The following is a 20,302-nucleotide window of genomic DNA, read 5'->3' as shown; positions in this document are numbered from 1 at the left end:
ATTTTATCGCCCATAAGAGCTTGCGTTTGGGTTTGAGTTTGGGTTCTGAGATTTGGATTTGAGTTTGGTAATTGTAAAACCCGTGCCCGATCCTACCCATTGCCATCCCTACACTTTACTCTATCTTTCATCTAATTTTCACTATTTTTTTTATCTCATTCATCATTTTGAATCACATCCCGTTTTATACATCTCAATTTTATTACTTATCTAGCATCAAATCTCTATATGAATTTTTTTCCCTAATTCTTGTTAGAAGTCTCATATTGGAGAGAAATAGAGTATAACTTTTATAAGGGTAGTGCAAACCTTAACTCTTGAGCTAACTTTTAGGTTAAGTTAGACATTTTTCATTCTAATATGATATCAGAGTCTATCTTATCCATTTATTGTTTGTTGTGGATACCTCTCATATTTGGATCACCGGTTGTTGTTGATTCAACATTCCAGCTTATTCAATTCTGGATGTGGGTGAGTGTGTTAGAAGTCTCACATTGGCTAGAGATAGAAATAGAGTATGAATAACATTTATAAACGTAGTGCAATGAAATATATTAACATGAAAATTATGTTTTGTTCAGAGGTTTCTGCATAATTGCATCAATAATAGCTTTGATAGTAGTTCCCTTTCTAAAAATAAGGCAATACATTGAACATGATATTGCTTTCCACTTAATGAACTCATATTTCATGTGATCTCTATCCATGCAAGTTGCTAACCTCTTGCTTGCAAGCCTGAAAGAGAGAGAGAGAGAAAAAAAAAAGAGGGTGCCCTACAGTTAACAATTGCAGAGTTGATGAGGGTCAACAAACACAATCGATCACTCTCTTATCTCTTCTCTCACAAACTCTCACTCTCAATAATCAATGCCATGAGGGTCCCTCCTATCAACAAAAAGTCCAGCTATTCCCGGAGACAATGCTATTCTCACCACCGCCTTCCATTACTATTCCCACCAACGTGTCCAAAACAACCACAAAGTAGCATCCAAAACTCCACACACCCTCATCACTCAACCCCTACCATGGCTACCCACCAAACCTCAACTCCCAACTAAATATCCAAAATTTTATATTTATTAATTAAAGGTATATATCTTCCTGTTGGTAGCTCAGAGACTCATTTCTAGTCCCATAGTCAACACGGTAGACGATATGCGCTGACCAACAAGTTTTTTTCATTGATAAGAGTTGTAACTCGAACCGTCAACCAACCTTAAGGAACAAAGTGTGAACTAGCTTGTCACCCCAACTTGATAAGCACAGTAGACGATATGAGCTGACCAACAAATTTTTTTCATTGACAAGAGTTGTAACTCGAACCTTCAACCAATCTTAAGAAACAAAGTGCAAACAAGTTCGTCACCCCCACTTAGTTCAAAATTATATAATATTAAGTCTTAATCTTAGGAAAAATTTCAGAAAAAAAAGACTATAAAACACTCACTCCTCCCTCCATTATTCCTCTCTTTCACTCTCTCTTTGCGTTGAAAGAGGGACATACTGTCTTAAATGGAGAACTATCAATACCCAGCATCGTACCCAGATTCCGGCGACTCGTCGCCGCGGTCGAGGGAGATCGACTTCGAGAATCCGACGCCATGGGAGGACCAGCAGAGTCCACACAACTACAAAGCCAAGTTCCTCTGCAGCTACGGCGGGAAGATCCAGCCACGCACCCACGACAACCAGCTCTCCTACGTCGGCGGCGACACCAAGATCCTCGCCGTCGACCGGAACACCAAGTTCCCAACGTTCCTCTCCAAGCTCGCCGCCCTCTGCGACGCTGCACCGCAAGAGCTCACCTTCAAGTACCAGCTCCCCGGCGAGGATCTCGACGCCCTCATCTCCGTCACCAACGACGACGACCTCGAGCACTTGATGCATGAGTACGATCGCCTCTATCGGCCTGCTTCGAAACCCGTCAGGATGAGGCTCTTCCTCTTCTCTGCACCGAATCCGGGTCCTCTATCTCAACAACCCGACCCGCTTAAGCCACAACCCAACGTTGACTTCCTCTTTGGCCTCGAGAAGGGCGTCGTTCCTCCGCCTCAGCCTCCCTCCTTCGCCGCCGTCAAGTTCCACGATCCCGTGCCGGACCCCGTCGCGCTGAATCCAGAGTACCAGCCCCGTGTACCCGTTTCTGATCGGGTTATCGGGTCGGATAATGTCAACCCCATCGAGATTCAGAGGCAGTTTCAGCGGTTGCAGGTTGGGGAGAGTGATTATCGGAGGAGAAGTGAAGATGGGTACGCCGGAGGTTATGCTGCCGCGGCCGTGGCTTCCTCCGGCGGCGGAGGCGCAGGGGAGTATTACTCGCAGAAGATGCCGGAGAAAATCCCGCCGGCGAACTTGCAAAATCCTGGTGGTTACTGGCCGGAGAAGCAGTTTCCCGGAGAGGCTTTCCAGACGGCTGCCGGAGGAGGAGACCAGCCGGTTTACCTGATTCAGACGCAGGCGCCGGGAACGTTCTATCACGCGCCGGTGATGCGTCCTCCGACGACGCAAGGGTACTACGCGGTGCAGAGAATGGCTTCTGATGGCTACCGGGAACAGCCGGTGTATGGCGGCATGCCGCCGCAGAATGTGGGGTTCTCGTCTGCGGGTCCGGCGAGCTTGGCACCGGCGCAGCAGGTTAAGCCGTCGGGCTATGCGGAGGGGTATGGCGTGGTTAGGCCAACTGGGGTGTCGGATAATGTCGGTGGTGGTGCGTACGCGCAAGTGGCGTATGATAGTGCAAGTGGGAGACAGGTTTACTATACTGCGCAGGGTGGGGTTGTACACGCGCCACCGTATCAAGGAGTGGTGAATGCTGACGTGAGACAGGTTTCGTTGGGGCAGGATGGTAAAGTGGTAAACAAGGTTTCCCAAGGATCTGTGTGATTATTGTTGTGATTATTATTATATGTTAATTTTGAAATAAAATATGGTTTGCTTTTTTAATATATATATAATACGAATATTATTAGCTAATAATTTTATTGCTATAAATATAATGCTGTTAACGTCAAAAATAAAATAAAATATCAAGCTGTTGCTTAGACTTCCTAGTTCATTGTATATGCTGATGAATAATTTCTTGTGGTTATTTTTCAAACTGATTATTATACTTTAACTTGAATAACCACTAGGAATGGCAATGGGTAGGGTTTGGGTAGGGTACTATAGTACCCGTTCCTGTACCCGCGTTTTCAAAATATACCTGTACTCGTCCCTATACCCACGTGAGTAGCAATTTGAATACTCGTCTCCGTACCATCTGGGTACCTATATGCCCGTACCCATACCCATTACCCGCAATTTAGTTAATGAAAATGCCATTTCCATTCTCTAACATAAAATAATATAACTACTATTATAAAATAAAGAGCATAAATTAAAAATACAAAAGACTATTCAAGTATTTAATAAGTAGAATCATTCATTTTTAAAAGAGTAAATTAGAATTTTTTTTTTGTTAGAGTAAGTTAGAAATTTTGAAACTTTAACTAAGTTTGTTGATATATATACTTTCAAGTGTGTATACATATAATAAAAATAATTAATAAACTGTATGCAATAGGGCGGGTTGGGTACTATAGTACCCATACCCGCACCCGTATCCATTAAGTTTTGCGAGTAATTACTCATACTCAACCTCATACCCATCTTGCGGGTTTTTACCTTACCCATTATGAGTAATTTAAGCGGGTACCCAATAGGTCCAAGACCCATTGCCATCCCTAATAACCACAGTTTATTTAATAAAATATGAAACATAAATATATTATATTAATGATGTTGGAAATTTGCTAGTTCATTTTTTACAAATGTTTCTCTTGAAAAAACATATGAATTTGGCAAAATGGATGTATTATTAAAAAAAAAACCTTATAAGAGAGTTTTGAACCACCAAGAAATATTTTAATCTTGAACTAATTAATTGTATAAAATTTATTAAGTATTAATAAGTGAATTTTTTTTTGTTACAATTAATAAGTGAATTTACATAATAGCAGAAAAAATAAATTTGTTAAAATGAAAGTAAGCAAAAAATGACATGAGGAGGATTTGAAGACACTACCTGATAGTCACAAAGCACAGTTACCAACCACCGGAACAACAAATATCATCTGATAAGACATGCATCGTCCTATATATATATATATAACAAGTAAAACATGACTTTGGGGGGGGCTGCAGCCCTCCCCTGTCTCAACGTGGCTCCGCCACTGGTAGGAACCCTTTTGAAAAAACTACTTTAATGACATCATTTTAAATGACTTGTGACTTCAAAATCCAAAGTAAAAAATTGAAAATATATCAAATAACACTGAGAAAAGAAAATCGTTTATCAGCATTGGTTAAGTAGGCAAAAGCTCATTTCAAAAAAAAAAAAGGCAAAAGCTCACACTAACGTTGATTTAACGTCGGCGTTGGAGCTCATGTAAAATGGTCTGATGCTAACAAATAACATGGGGAAGACGACCCCCTAACGTCAATATAGTTAACTCTAAACCGAGCAACTCACATGGGACTTCGGTTGACTCTAAATAGCGTCAAATGTAGAAAATTGAAAACTTTGCATCAGCCAAACCGACGTTAACATTAGTCGTCATTGCAAAATTGATGATGAGTTACACTATTTACTCACAGTTTTCAGGCTCCTAAATTAGTTGCTATAGGTCGGGTCAAACTGAAACAGTACCCCAACTTGGAGATATTATGCTTATTATCTTCAAATTAGAAGTATTGTTTGGTCCGCACAAGACCTCCATTTTAGAGATCCTAAACTCTTAGCGAATGATGCAAGTCATCAACAAATTTATATTAGCTACCAACAAAATAAAGATAATCTACGTAGCCTCAAGCTAATCAAGACATAATGCGCTCATCATAATAAAACATGGTGCATGCTTGGATACCCATAAATTCATATGAGTGTAGGCTACAAGAGTGAGGTGTACCAGTAATACATGAGCATGTAATATAACAAGTGATGACTAGATTTTTTTACACTATTTACGTTATCACCCCACCTAAATTTTAGCTTACTAAATATGTCCTCACCCTTTTTAATAATTATGTATGTAAAACACAGTGATTCCCAATTCCCAGACCCATCCACCCCCAATCCATCATCAACAGTAATCCCCAAACCACCCATAACCAATACTAAGAATCAAATTCCAGCCAAACCACCTCTTCATCACCGTACAATACTTTAATCCCTTTTTCACACAGAGAGGGAGATTTGCCATGTCAACCTTGAAGGAGATTTCTGAAATTTCTGGCATGGAAGAATTAATGAGACACCACCCCTTGCAACAACAACTGGTACGGCGTCAAATGTGACTCCGTCACAGCGCTCGACCTCTCCGACACCAACATCGCTGGCCCATTCACTGCGTCGATCCTCTGCCGCCTCCCTAACCTCACCTCCATCAACCAAACGTTCCAGAGCATCGAGGTCCTGTCCTTACTCTCAAACCTTCCAAAAGGTACCATTCCTCCTTCACTCGGATCTTAACCACCTTGAAAATGCTGAATCTCTCCTACAACCCGTTTTATCTGGGTCGGATTCCACCGCCGCGGTGGCAGTGGCGATGTTGAGGCCTGAGTGGCTTCTTAGATCTGGTGTTTCTGCAATTTTTTGTAACATTCTAACCCTCCGCCGCCGCGGTGGTTGGACGGAGATGAAAACGTCCGGAGGTTGGTTGGTGGCCGGAGTTCGAAGGGAGGTGCTGGGAGGAGAAGAGAGTGGAAGAGGCGTGCAAGTGAAGGGGACACATTACCAGAAGGATTGAATTCGAAAAACAGAAGGTTCTGGGGTTAGTTTATAATTACAATAAATCTATAGGGTTGATTTAGAGTTTAAAGAAGTCCATCATATTATTATTAAATAATCCAGGTGTAATTTTCCTATTGGTACATGTCACTCATGTATTTGACCCATAATTTTTTTGCTTGTACTAGAGGAAATGCCATAAAACATCATATCAATCTTAAACAAATTATGCTAATTTGTATACTGAGAGCTAACCATTAAGTTTCGTCTCTTTAATTGAACACGAAGGCATTCATTACACATATGAAATCTTGATACACCAAGAACATAGTATTATTCATTCCATGCATATCAATGTATTCTCTAAATTCAGTAAGATGGGATCTATTTTCTTTCTTTTCATTATAGCCACATCAAATTTATTTAGATAAATGATTTTCCAACTCTTGTTTGCTTTTCAGTTGTGTCATCATACCATGCATCATTATTGAAGATTTTGAATTCGATCATGCAGCTTGATTCTTGGATATGGAAATAATAGTGATCACAAAGTCAAACTACACAATCAAAGTCAAAACCTTTAATGGTACTCAATGATAGAAAAAAATTATACCTAATCAAACTCCTCCACGGCTTTGATGCGATGATGATGACCGTGAATGGTGGTGGTGGCGAGAGTCGCTTCGGGGTACTGAGGGAGGGAAGTGAGGGCGATAACAGAGAGATGGGGAGTGAGGGATTGAAAGCGTGAGGGGTTGAGGGGAAAATGTGAGGTCGATAGAGGAGGTGAGGGGAAGAGACTGAGAAGTGGGACGGCGGTGGGAAAGAAGCAATCTCACTGCCGCAAAAGTCCTCTTAGTGCGACTCTCAGAGATCCATGCTTCCGAGGAGCAACTCACCAAGTCTAAACAATGTTACAAACCTCTCTTTGGCGTCATACGAGCATTGAGCCCCTGTACAGGCCCAACGACGCAGAGTCGACTCACTTGTACTTAAATTGGTTTTTGTGGTTGTACCGGAGAATGGGGAGCTCAACAAGGGAGTGTGTGTGAGGGGTGGGACACGATGGTGCTAAATATTCAGACACATTGTGGGACACAACAAACCATCCTAAGCGGTGCAATCAGTGAGATATGTGAGATACAATAGGGATCAGATAACAAATAAGGTTGTAATATATATTATCATATTACCAAATAACAATAATCAATTTCAACCGGCCAATATAATATAATATTAAATTTGACGGTTAAAAGAATTTCGTGCACACTTACAACACCTATTTACTAATGCACCATAGTCGGCACCAAAGTTTTGATTCATTCACATTTTACTCTCTTTTATTTCATTTTTCTTTCTTTCTATTTCTCTCTTATTTTTTATCACGTCGCCTATTTTCTCTTTTATTTTCTCTTTTCTATTTCTATTTCTATTTAGGTATAAGTCTATTTTGGGTATAAACCAAAAACTTTTGCAAATGTAAATCCATAAGAATAAGACTTTTGTAAATTTCAACGTCCTTATCCTTCTATTGAACACATGAGTGAGGGCATCAAAAAGGCACACAAGAGAACAAAATCGTAGCAATCACACCTTCAAAACCTTGAGTGCATGCATGTTATTATGGGGCCAAATAAGATAATTTTGGATCCCACCATTCTTCTGACGAGTGTGGAGATGTACAAAATCATCATGGATTTCATTTTGCTACAACAACAGAGGTATGCAATATTGCAATGTAAGTAGTAGTGAAAATTTCATCCATCCTTAATTTCCTTGAAGTTCCATTTTGGCTTCATACTCCTGTTAATATTAATTACATTTAACTTCAAACTCATTAGAATCAATTAAATTAAGGGGACCCGTTAAAGAGAGGACAAAGTTTCCTTAGTGTCTATTTTTATTTTACTCTATATATTCTCACATGATTTGAACTTCAAACCTACTCTTGGTGGTTGAAGGAATCTTTACATTTTGGATGAAGTATTTTTTTATTTAAATATATATATATATACTAATTTGAAGGTTAGTTAACTTTTAATTTAATAAATTAATATAGTGTGACATGTATCATGCTTTTTTTTTTTGATAATAACATGTATCATGTTTTCTTCTTAGATATAGTAATTTTTTTAATTCTTACAGGCAAGAGCCAAGGGGTAATATGTGAATTTTATGGCTTCCACATGTACGAAGGAAGGAAGCAGTTCGGCGCGGCTAATCGATATTTCCACTCTTTATAAATACAAGGTACCAGAGGGACCACTAGCTAATTCATATAAGTTCATCTGTTCATGTAATAATTAATGTATTTAGTAGTCTCTCATGCTCAATGGTTAGTGCAGTCATCACTTTGGAGGAATTAGACTCATAATGTGTATATATGAAGAGAGAAACAAATACATAATTTCAAAACGTATAGAACATGGAAGAATTTTCACGAATTTTCCTATGCACAAGCAAAAATGTGCAATCTTGCATAAGTGCTTTTTGACCCCTATTGGAGATTTCCCTTTTATTTTTAAATTTCTTGATTAATATTCTTTTTTACTTTTGGCCCTATATTATGTTATGTGCGAGAATGACCCTAAGATATACTTCTAGTTATTCACTTAGGTCCTTTTTTTTATAATTATACAATTGCAACCATTCTTCTTCTTCACCAAATCCTTCCCCTCAACCTCCATGCCCTCCGCCACCACCACCACCAAATCTTCTCCTCCTTGCCCCACCGATCACCACCCGTCCACTTGCTCCTCCAGATCTGTAGGGACAATATAGAGGTGGAGAAGAGAAAGTGAAAGGAGAGCGGGCAGATAGAAAGGAAGGATGAGGGGGAAATTGATGCATGTGTTGGTCCTTTGCAATTTGAGCCCGATCTACCACCCCCCTTCTTCAGTACTAACTGAAAACTTTGACTTGAATGCAAAGGACAAACAAGCAATGCAAAATTTGTCTCGTAACCGGTCCCGTAATTGATCTGGTTGTGACCTTGCCATAGTGCTAGGATTTCCGAATGAGAAGGATCTCTTTGATCCAAGAAGGTTAGGGTTTTGAGGGTTTGATCTAGGTTGACGGGCTCGAAGAAGAGGCAAGAGTTGGAGATTTTTGTGGCCGCAGATGGATTGATCTAGGTTTAATTTCTTCGTGGTTTTCAAATTTGGGAGTGGGTGTCTTTTCGGTTAGCCATTTCGAGTTTCTATTTGTACCTAAAAATCATAGCGACTACTTTGATAGCCGAAGAGATAGACTAGTCGTAGCCTAGGAACTAACCGTTGTAGGAACAAATAAGGAGTGTGGTTAGGTGTTGTTGACAAAAGTACGACAATCAAAACCAAAAGCTAGCAAACGAAAAATCACTAATAATAGAGTCAAAGTACGAACGACCCCTAGACAGTCGTTTCCAAGCCTCAAAAAGCGCCAAACAATCCGTTTCAAAACAGCAAGAATGTAAGTCAAGGTCACCAGCGAGAGAAAGAGACCACCCAGAAGCCAACACCTCTGCCACCATAGGGGAAAGAGCCTCAACGGGGTGGTAGGTTGCTGAAGCCAACACTAAACCGTACCCACCAATTTAAGAAGTATGAGAGGAGACATCAAAATTCACCTTCACTATTATAGGAGGTTAAAAAGTGCTTGTGTAAGATTGTATATATTTATTTATGTGTACATTTAACTGACTCAATTTTCACCTGAGAGAATCTTTATCAACAATTAACCCCTTTTCAATTGCTAGTTGCATGCACAACCACCACCTCCACCAAGTGTGATTTTTCTATTACCTTTGCAACCCCCACACTAGTGCAATCATAATTGGTTTGATTTGTATTATTACAAAATCTATTCATCACGCTCCGTGAGTATATATAAATTCTCTAAATGGAGTTAGATGAAGATATTTAGATACCTAGACCCTTTCGGTCCAATCATCAATAAGGTGATACAAATTAACCTTAAGTAATAAGTTGGTGCCGTTTTGGGCTATAATCTAATCATTGACGATCAAAAGTAATAATATATAGGTTGAAGAGGTTAAAAAATGGTAGGTAGTTAGCTTTTTTTATTCAAACAAAAAAAAGAGTAGGTTGTGTTACACTCCTAGAGGTGTAATTCAGTGCTGATTTTTTCCCATTAATAAGCAAGCACACAAGTAATTGGGCAATTTGGCACGATGAAAATAGTTCATGAAAACTCTTCTAATTTAGGTTTTGATCGAGCTCAATGACATAATGTGATCAATACAATCGACATCACTTAATGAGGTAAGGTATTTTTTGTTGTTGATGATGAAAACAGTGCACGAAGGACACAACAGTATGGTTACCTTCATATTTTGAAAATTCTAACTATCAATGATTAAATTTTTGAAAATTGTTTATCTTTAAACCGATCAAAGTTGGTCATCTGACTATATAAGGAATGCTGAAATAGTGAAGTTTGAAATGGTAGAAAAAGGTTGACAGGGCCGGTCTTGGGCCTGTGCAAGCTGGCCCACAGCCCAGGGCGTCCAAAAAAAATTCGAATTTGTTTTACAGTGGTTGTCCTTAAAGAACCTTTGTAAATAATCTATCTTTTACAGCGGTTTGGACCGCTGTATAGTCTTTTACAGCGGCGAGCTCTGCAGTAGGTCCGAACCGCTGTAAAAGGTCATATTTAACCGCTGTAAAATGCCTTTTTTGGCGTAGTGTTCCATTAAACTTTCTCCAAAAAAAATTTAGGGGTCCATTTTTATTATTCACCCAGGGCTTCCAAAATGTCGGGACCGACCCTAAAGGTTGAGCATTGTGGCCTACTGATGGTAAAACCCTGTTAATTTTTCTGATCTTTCTACAAAAATATTTACATTCTAGTTGTCCTGCATGTGTTCTTTATGGTTTGAAAATTGAAACAAATGAAATGAGACAAGACTAGCTTCTAAGAAAAGCAACAACACATAGTAACAGGAAATCTATAGTTTGATGTTCGGATCAAGGTGGTCCATACCACATCATTCAAAATTAACAACATATGACTGATGCAACGCAAATGCACATAACTTTATCAGATATAAAACAAATCACGGACTCCATAAAGTGTTGAAAGACCTTTAGCTTTAATTCATAAAGCAAGCTTAAACCGTTTTGATTGCCATTAACTTCATGTGCAGTTTTGTTAAAGTGTCAATGCCATGAAAACAAAGCACCCAAAACTATCAAATTACCCAACAAGTGCTATTAGAGCTACTTGCGCAATGGTCCACCATAAAAAAATATAACTTACCCAAAATAATAGAAAATATCTCTTATAAATAAGCAAAAACCATCTTCAACAGTGGTCGTCAATTATTCACCTAGTACAGGATGAACTACTCCCTCCGTTCCTATATATCTGTCCAGGAAGAGAATGTTCACACAAATTAAGAAAAGCAATTAATTGTGTTGATTTTCATAAAAATATTAGAGTATTTGTTTTACTATTTCACCTTTTAGAATGTATTTTATCTTTCTTCATTTATTGTTTCTGTAAGGACATTTCTTGGAAAAACATCAATTATTGCTCTCTTGAAACCCTATGTAGATAGATATATAAGAACAAATTTATTTCTCCAAAGTGGACAGTTAATAAGAAACGGAGGTGGTACATGATATGATCTCAAGAATTCTTTTTGCGGTGTCAAGCTTTCTTTTCATATCAGAAGATGCAATTGAAAGCCACAAAACTAGGCCAACACAATTAATGAACAAAAATATAAAAGAGTTTTAAAGCAGTTTTTGATGGGCCTCAATTCAGATTATAGACGAAACAGCACAGTGTTTTTGGTCAAAGGTGAAACCGGACATTAAAAGAGGCTCAATAACAATTTGGGCTTAGCTCTGGGAAACATTTGTTTCTTATTCATTCTCGTAGTTCAGTGACACCAATTTATGGTTCCACCTAATATGCACCACTTTTTAGTGGTGTAACTTTGCACCATTAAGTTAATTGTCCATTTTACCCCTGTTCAAAAAATTAATCCCATCAAAATTCACCCGGTAATACCAATATTTTTTTCTTTTTATAAAATAATTTTTTTAACAGGGGTAAAATGGACAATTGGTATAGTGGTGCAAGGTTGCACCACTAAAAAGTGGTGCATATTAGGTGACACCTAAATTATCAAGTCTTGACAAAAATCAAAGTTTATTAACAGGTTGACCAAAATTGCCCCCCCCCCTAACACCAAAGAGTGTTGACCTAAAAAAGTTGAGGGTTAAATATATTTTTATGCGTGACTCATACAATAAAATATAAAATGGATTAGGGAAAACACAAATTACTACTCTAAAGTTTAGCTTACGTGGGACTTAAACCCTTACATTTTAAAATATGTATTTATAACCCCGAAACTTTTTTAAATCTGTCAAATTAACCTTCTGTTAAGATTTCTATTAAATTTTTATAGAGTTTGTCACATTAGTTGCACATGACATTTTTTCTCCCTAAATTACCCCTCTAAATGAATCAGTGAAAAATCGTTTAAGTTATCACTATCTTCTTTTCTTATCACATCATCTATCATTTCTTTCTTCTTTTTCTATATCTATCATGGGGTAAAGGTATTATAAGTGTGAACAATCCGTAGGTTGAAGAAATAATTTAAGGAAATGTTCTTATCTTGGCGTCATAGTGGTTTTGATATGGGTGTTTGATATCTAGCTTTTTGAAGCTTCTTTTTATGCTGCTTTTGTAGGGCTTTTTGTTTCGTCTTGTGAATCTTGGTTTTTTATTGTGGGCTTTTGTGTTTTTTACTTTTTAAAGATTTTGTGTCCCTCTTTTTTTATTGGGTTTGCCTCCCTTTTCTTTTCTCTTAAAATAAAAATAGTGTTCTCAGACTTTTTATGCTTAAAAAAACATTATTGTTAATATATATGTGTAGCTATGATGACACTTTGTAGCTAGTGATTTATGGTGCATTATTCTATCTTCTATTGCAAAATAATGTAAGTCAAAAAAGTTTTGTGATTTAGACTTTGACGAGATTAACATTTGAGTTTGTAGTGATTTTGAAGTGTCACAAATCATAGAGTTATGTAAAAAACATTTTTAGTGGTTTAGTTGATTTTCCTACACTACCAAAAATGTGTTTTTTCCTTTTTTATTTTATAACACCACAAATCGTAGGTGTTCAAAGAATCCCAACAGTATTTCGGGTCGGGTTGTCATTTAATTTAGTATAATTAGCATGATCCTTGTTATCTATGTTAAGCTAAATGAAAATTTGTGAACATGGGTTGAACTTAAAACTTTTACCTAAGACGTTTGAGTTAAATTTGGGATAGCCTCACATCATTATGTTGAATTATCCAGAAATTTAATAGTTTCGTATTCTAATTTCTAAGCCATAGAAGTAGAAGGATGAGCTCCAAGGTATTGAACAAATTTTGCAAACAATAGAATAGTGCTGAAAGAAAGATTGAATTAATGGTGCCAATTTCAAGACTATATATGCCTGTAGATTGATGTAGTGAAAGCTAGCTTTTCTTTTGGATTTGTTTTGTTTTCTGGTTTAGATGTATAACACCACATGGGAAGAAAATTTCAATGAGGAATGAGACATCTGAGTTGATAAAGGTTCTCACAATCTGTTTAATTTATAGAAATTTTTTTCCATGCTCTCCTTATTCATGCCATTTCTCATCATTGTCCAATAAGTAATTGCTTAGGATAACAAATGTAATGTTATACAGATAATAACAAATTTAAAACTAAGATTTTTGTGATTAACAAAGTGTTTACGTGTAAAATAAACAAATGCATCTAAAAAGTCAATAAAGGAACTTAGATAAAGGTCATTTTGGGCAATTAAACTTAGTAGTTTATAAGTAATAAAATTATGTGTTTCTAAGACTTCAAAACATTCGATTTTGTCTTTTGTTGTTCAAATTAAATCAAAGTAATTCTAAGGATGTTTTCTCTTCTTCCGAACATGAGATCACTCGGTTCTCCTTGAATCCAATGGTGGTGTGTGATTAGTGTTTACTCAGCTAATGCGAGGAACTGTGTTGACAAAACAAGGGTGTACAGATACAAGACACTCTGACGCTCAAATCAGAGAGTGTGCAGAAGGAGAATCTCAGAGCCTATGAAGAACTCAAAGTATTGCACAATGAGCAAAGTGTTCTGTAAATGAATGAGTACACATGTATTTATAGGCTTAAAATCTATCACTGTTGTCTCTACGGGTCTCTAGAAAGCCTTGTATAAGGTCTTCCGATAGCAAAGGTTACCTTTGAGCGGCCTTGATTACTTATATGGCTTGTTGTCCGACTTATCGACCTTAGCTAGGACGAGATGTTCTTGAACTAAGTTATCTAGTTTGTGTGTACGATGCTCACTTAAATGTGAGACATTTGGACTAGCTGAGATTCTATTGGCCTGGTCGAGACATTTTGTCTTCTAGCGTTCAAATCAAATTTAAGCAATGCAAAATGAGTCGAGAATTGATCAAACGCAAAATCCAAGAACAAAATAAATTGTCTAGTGACAAGTTGAAGGTTTAATACTCTGTAGAATATTGATTCAAACAAGAATAATTGAGAACAAAATGATTAATTGCAAGAAAGAATAACAATGTAATAGAAATTGCATTTGACATTAAAAGATGGAGTCTAATTTGTTTATTACAACTCCTTGAAGTCGTTGTCGTAACAGTAGACTTGATCGTTAATCGTTGTCGTAACAGTAAACTTGATCGTTATAGAGTGTTCAGTAATTTACACGTCCAACACCTATTTCAAATTACAAAGTATTATACATAGCATTTACAATGACAACTGTGATTAACCCAAAATTTAAAACCTGGTCAAGGGTGCGAACTTGATTGCTCATGACCCCAAGCTTATTTTTGAATGATTAGATTTTTCCAATTAAGTCTACAAAAGGGAGCGAATCTCTCCGATTTCCATCTCAAAGCGAGAAGTGTGGACTTCCTTGGACTTTATTTCTTGCTGCAACTAGATAGCAAATCTTCTCTCTACTTCAAAGATTTGGAAAGGTCGAGGGTTCTCTTCTTAGCTTCTGCATATTGGCAAAACATTTATTGCATTTATTTTTTTAGTACATGGGAAAAATAAATTGCACCATCCAGGAAAGAATTCGTGGACCATCCCCCTAACCCATATGTCCGCTAATTCTTACTACTTTGAGATATTCATTTATTGTATTTGTATTTATAAATAAACAGAAATCAACGAGCTCAAAATCATAGCCCATTCTTGTAAATCTGGTTTTTGTATTCATTTATAATTTTCTATCTTCATTTAAGTAAATAAATGAAATCTTATGTATAAATTAAAAGTCGAAGAAAATAATCACAAATTTTAAAATAGAGGAATCAGACCCGTTGGATTATTAGTACACTACTATAATAGATGAACGACGAAGGCTTGACCTTCCAGCGTCATCACCTCTCCATCAACGGCAGAAAATCACGCACGTGGAACAAATTCACAATCTCAACCGTCCGTGCCAGATCACACGGTCAATTTCTCGGGCAACCACAAGAACCGTTTTAGCCCGTTAGATGAACAACCAAGAACAAATCAACGGCAGACAAAACTGGCCGTAACACCCTCGGGCAGATCTCATCGCCTTTAAGAAGAGGCTCACGCACTCTCTTGTTCCTCGCTCAGATTAGGGTAACCGAAACCTCCAAACCCTACACGCTCTTTTTCTCTCTCTAAATCGCCGTTTCTCTCTCTAGATCCAGAATCGCCGCTCCTCCTCCGGCGGCGCGTGAGAATCTCCATCGGCGCGTCAAACTGTGTGTTCTCACATCTTATGTTCTGTGCGACCCGCATTGGTGATTTCGCGCCAGAGGTTCGTCGGAGTCCCGCCGTGATTTGGCGCTCACATGGCGTCGGCGGTCTTAGCCAACCGTAACGAACCGAACTGGCCGCAGCAGCACAGAGGCGGTGCAACAGCAACAGGATTCATGGCGAAAACACCCTACCCTAATTCAAACCCTAACCCTAACCCTAACCCTAAATTTCTCAACAACAAGAGGACTCAATCACCTTCCGATGACGCTTCCTCCATCAATCGCCGATCAAACGATGCCGTCTCCAACGGCTATTCCAACTACGCCACCTTCAACATCGCCTCGTACAGCAAGAAGGAGCTCAGCGAGCTCAAGGCGCGTCTTCAATCGGAGCTCGAAATCGTTCGCCAGGTCAAGCTCCGATTCGAGGCCGTCGAGTTTCAGCCCCGGCCGATGAACCACAACCACAAGAAGCCCGTGAGCAAGAAGGTTGCCGGCACCAAGCGGCCGTTTCCGGCGAAGGATTTGAAGCGGTCGCAGTCGGAGGTTGGGAACATGATGAAGGGTTGTGGCCAGGTTCTGCAGAAGCTGATGAAGCATAAATTCGGGTGGATCTTCAACGTTCCTGTTGATGTTGTGAGTTTGGGGCTTCATGATTACTATGATATAGTGAAGAAACCCATGGATCTGGGTACTGTGAAATCGAATCTGGCCAAGAATGTGTATGCTACACCGTCAGATTTTGCGTCCGATGTGCGGTTGACTTTCAACAATGCATTGGCCTACAACCCTAAGGGTCACGATGTTTACGCCATTGCAGAGCAGCTTCTGGTGAGGTTTGAGGAGCTGTATAGGCCGTTGCATGAGAAATTCGAAGAGCCTGTTTTCGATGAGGAATTACAGGCTAGCTCTTGGAACCATGTTGAGCCAGAGAGGGTCATCAAGAAGAAGGAAAACCCAACCCCTCTTCCTCCGTCTGCGAAATCGCCAGAGCCATTACCTGTCCCTGAAAGGACCTCAAACCCTCCATTGCTGCAGTCGCCTGTGCGCTCATCATCGCCAATGCAACCTTTGCCGCAGCCTACGAGGATGAGGCCCGCTTCGAAGCATCCGAAACCGAAGGCGAGGGACCCTAACAAGAGGGAAATGAACATGGAGGAAAAGCAAAGGTTGGGAATGATGTTGCAGAGTTTGCCATCCGAGAAATTGGAGCAGGTAGTGCAGATCATAAGGAGGAGAAATGGGAATTTGAAGCAGGATGGGGATGAAATCGAGCTTGATATTGAAGCTGTTGATACAGAGACCCTTTGGGAGCTTGATCGTTTTGTGACCAATTGGAGAAAGATGGTGAGCAAGATTAAGCGGCAGGAACTACTAATGGTCAATAATAATAATGACAATGACATTGACAATGATAATAATGTGGCACCAAACAATGGCAATGGGGTAAAATAAAGCCTTGCTTGTCCTTTTTCTTCTGTTGAATGGGTTTGCTTTCCCACGCAGCATGGAGAACAAGGTCATTGCAACATGCTAATGTTTTTGTTTGTGTTTACAGGAATCACCAGCTAGGGAGAATGTTGATGATGATGCAGCTGAACCACCAATTGAAGGGAAGAAGCAAAAGAAGATAGAAGCAGCTGGGGATGAAGATGTTGACATTGGAGACGAGATGCCAATGAACAATGAAGATGTTGACATTGGGGATGAGATGCCAATGAACAACTTCCCACCTGTGGAGATTGAGAAAGATAAAGATGTCGCCGGAGGCCATGCGAGTAGTTCTAGTAGCTCTGGCAGTTCTGGCAGTGATTCCTCATCATCAAGTGGTATGAAACCTTTGCCCTGCATTGTGGTTGAAACTATCAACTATCAACTATCAACTATGCACTACAGGAATCTAATTTTGTATATTGTCACAGATTCGGACTCTGGTAGCTCATCAGGGAGTGATTCTGAAGCGGAGAATGGGAATTTGTAGCAGTGCAGGGCAGGGCTTTTGGAGCTAGTGGTCAACAAGAAGACCAGTGCTGGATAGCGGATGAAGAAACGTTTGCTTCGTTGTGATTATGCTTTGACTGCGTGAGCTAAGTATGTCAATTCAATTGATTCTGGTTGCTGCTATCGCATTTTCAGTGTAATTAGGCCAAATTTATGATTGTGTTTGATTTTGTGTTACAGGGGTTGTGGACATTGTTGGTGGGTTGTTTCTGAGTGGAAGTAGTGGCTAGTTGCGTGATGTCACTACTATGAGCACTTGTTCCCAGGGGTTTGAACTTTGAATCGTCACTTGCCTGTAAAAGTGATTCCGTAAGCAAGAAGGGTTTGGAAGATAATGGACAAAATTTCTATGTCGGAATGCTGTGACATGCTAGTCTGATAGATGCGTCAGAGAGAGGGAGGGTAGAGGGATAGAGAATCAGTAGAACTAGTTAGTGCTTTCTTACGTTTCTAACTTGTACATAGTAGATAAATCATCCTTCGTGAGAAGGCAATTTTGTGGATCAGCAAGTAAACTTGATGGGATTGTTTATGAGATGGAGGCTACTTTTTCCATTTTGTATCTATCATGGAGGCACTTCACCGTCATCAACCAAGTAAAGTGAAAGGAAAAAGGGAGTAGTATCGTCTGGAAATCAAACTGTGTTTTGTGTAATAATTGTGCTTGAAAAGACACATTCAGCTAAGAGCCCGGAAATTCTCATGATTTTGAATAACAATTTTATCAGTATAGGAAGAGATGAAGCTGAAGCCTTCAAGGTAGAGAGTACAATGAAGAGTGCCCTTTGCGGGAGTGGGGCTGTTAAATAACCTCACTCCCCAGTCCCCATTGGCTTAGTATAATTAGAAAATGATGTTCATTTCATTTGAATTGTATAAATGATTTTTTGGTAAATTATACTATCTCTTTGTGACCTTTTTATCTCAATATTCATTTGTTACTTGAATTTATTTATAGACCAAATTGCTGGTTTATGGGTTTGTTAACGCCTAGGCAAAATCATAGGGGATATTGGAAAAGTATTCTCGGAAAAGTGTGAAATTGCAATTCTGATGTAAATAGACAAATTAATCCGTGAAAGTTCAGGCACTCACACGTTCGTTCATGGAGGAATGAAAGTCAATCAAATTAGTCTCTACCTCCCCCAATGTTAAAGAAATTGCTGATTTGACTTGTTAAGTGTAATTTGAACAAGCCACATGACGTCTTACGCGACAATTTATCATTCTTATCCAATCTTCCATCCTTACATACATTTCACTTTCTCGGACACCCTTACCACCACCTCCCTTCATAGGGAGAAGGGGAAAAACAATATCCAAAAGAGTATCCCATAAGTAGCTCCAATTGATACGATCATACACTTTCTCTTTATTTTGTACTAGTATACTGACCCGTGCCATGCACGGGAAATTTTTTCACAAAAATTTAAAAGTTAGTTATGAAATAAAATCACATAATTAACGTTAAGGAATTATTGAAATTTAATATAAAAAAATTCAAAAATATATAAAGTATTGTTAATTTAAAGAAATTTTCACTTTAACATTATAAAATGACTAAAGATATATCGAAGTGTATTTTTCCTAAAGATAATCAAATCTCAAATATTAATTATCGTGTATTTTTTTAATGTTTTTATATCAGTCAAGTTTTTTTTCGAAAGTAAAAGCAATATAATTATATATATCTAAAAGGAATGATAACAAAGCTCATAAAAGAGCAAAGGGGAGAAGATGATTAGTACAGCTAAAAGCTAATCATGAAAAAACTAAGAGCAATCCCTATGAATGAAAACCCAAAATATCCCAGCAAAGGCACCAAAACAACCAAAGAAACCCCTATGAACAAAAGACCTACAATTAACCCAAGAGAGACCAGCCACTCTACATCATCTAAGCTCGAGAGATTTGATGTTATTTGTTGTGCCTTGAAGAGAAACTTCATCAGAGCAATCATAACACATCCCTAGACGTTTCCCCATGGCCAAAGTCGATCTCGCCCTCGTCATAACGCCAGGCGGACTCTTGGGCCTTTGCGAGTCAAACAACACCAACTGATTATCCGAGGAACCCAAAACACCCTTACTTGAAACTGAATCAGAGGGCAAGTCAAATACACCCCAACAACCATGGTGTTTACTTTCCTGGGTAGCTCACGGGGGTGAGGAACATACTCAACAGGGAAGCAACCTATATCAGTCAAGTTACATATGGTTATATCATTAATGGTTTATTTTGTACATCGGAAAGATAAATTGCACCCTTCAGGAATCGATCTCTGGACCTTCCATCGCAACCAATATGTCCCCAACTCTTACCACTTGAACTATCATTTGGGGACATACCATTAATGTTTAGAATCTTCCACGTCTTATATTTACTATCAAGTTATTTTAAATTTATATATATTTACTCTTAAAATTATTTAAAATTTTTGAAAAAATTAATGAAATTATATTATAATTCCTTTATTATGAATTTTAAATTGAAAAACATTTTTAGGTAAAGACACCCCTTGGATATGCATAGTGAGTATAAAGTAGTTTTACACTCACAACCAATCACAGTATGACATATAGGAGAATCTGTTACATTTATTTTTTATTTTAATTAAAATAAAAATATATTTTCTGATTTTACGGAATTCGATTGAATGTTTTTGTAAACAAACTTTACACTAACGGTAATACTCTTTTAATCACATTTCTTCTTTAAAAAAAATTATATTTCTAATCCTTTCATGACCTTTATAT

The 20,302-nt window shown here is 38.4% G+C and overlaps 2 protein-coding genes across 3 annotated transcripts; both read left to right on the top strand.

Annotated features, from left to right (window-relative positions):
* The first annotated feature begins 1,459 nt into the window (after positions 1 to 1,459).
* LOC130713580 (uncharacterized) lies at positions 1,460 to 2,945 on the top strand. The gene has a single exon (XM_057563353.1). The coding sequence runs from the start codon at positions 1,513 to 1,515 to the stop codon at positions 2,881 to 2,883; it is 1,371 nt and encodes a 456-aa protein (XP_057419336.1). The 5' UTR covers positions 1,460 to 1,512; the 3' UTR covers positions 2,884 to 2,945.
* A 12,466-nt stretch (positions 2,946 to 15,411) lies between these two features.
* LOC130710802 (transcription factor GTE7-like) lies at positions 15,412 to 18,460 on the top strand. Of its 2 annotated transcripts, none has more exons than XM_057560166.1 (4): positions 15,412 to 16,991; positions 17,104 to 17,374; positions 17,468 to 17,636; positions 17,727 to 18,460. In XM_057560166.1, exons 1-3 carry the CDS (start codon positions 15,639 to 15,641, stop codon positions 17,524 to 17,526), a joined length of 1,683 nt encoding a protein of 560 aa, XP_057416149.1. In that variant the 5' UTR covers positions 15,412 to 15,638; the 3' UTR covers positions 17,527 to 17,636; positions 17,727 to 18,460. The 2 variants fall into 2 exon arrangements, with proteins under 2 accessions (XP_057416149.1, XP_057416151.1); XM_057560168.1 differs by having other exon boundaries at positions 15,418 to 16,892.
* The last annotated feature ends 1,842 nt before the right edge of the window (positions 18,461 to 20,302 follow it).

The sequence above is a fragment of the Lotus japonicus genome, chromosome 4 (assembly GCF_012489685.1).
Source record: "Lotus japonicus ecotype B-129 chromosome 4, LjGifu_v1.2".
Lineage (NCBI taxonomy): Eukaryota > Viridiplantae > Streptophyta > Magnoliopsida > Fabales > Fabaceae > Lotus > Lotus japonicus.
Note: the sequence above shows the minus strand (reverse complement) of the source record. Positions and strands in the feature narration are given on the sequence as shown.

Bases quoted from the DNA above. Each gene is read 5' to 3' on its own strand.
- LOC130710802 (XM_057560166.1), top strand. From the start codon at position 15,639: ATGGCGTCGGCGGTCTTAGCCAACCGTAACGAACCGAACTGGCCGCAG. The intron at 16,992-17,103 runs GTAAAATAAAGC...TTGTGTTTACAG, and splicing joins CACCAAACAATGGCAATGGG to GAATCACCAGCTAGGGAGAA. The intron at 17,375-17,467 runs GTATGAAACCTT...ATATTGTCACAG, and splicing joins TGATTCCTCATCATCAAGTG to ATTCGGACTCTGGTAGCTCA.
- LOC130713580 (XM_057563353.1), top strand. From the start codon at position 1,513: ATGGAGAACTATCAATACCCAGCATCGTACCCAGATTCCGGCGACTCG.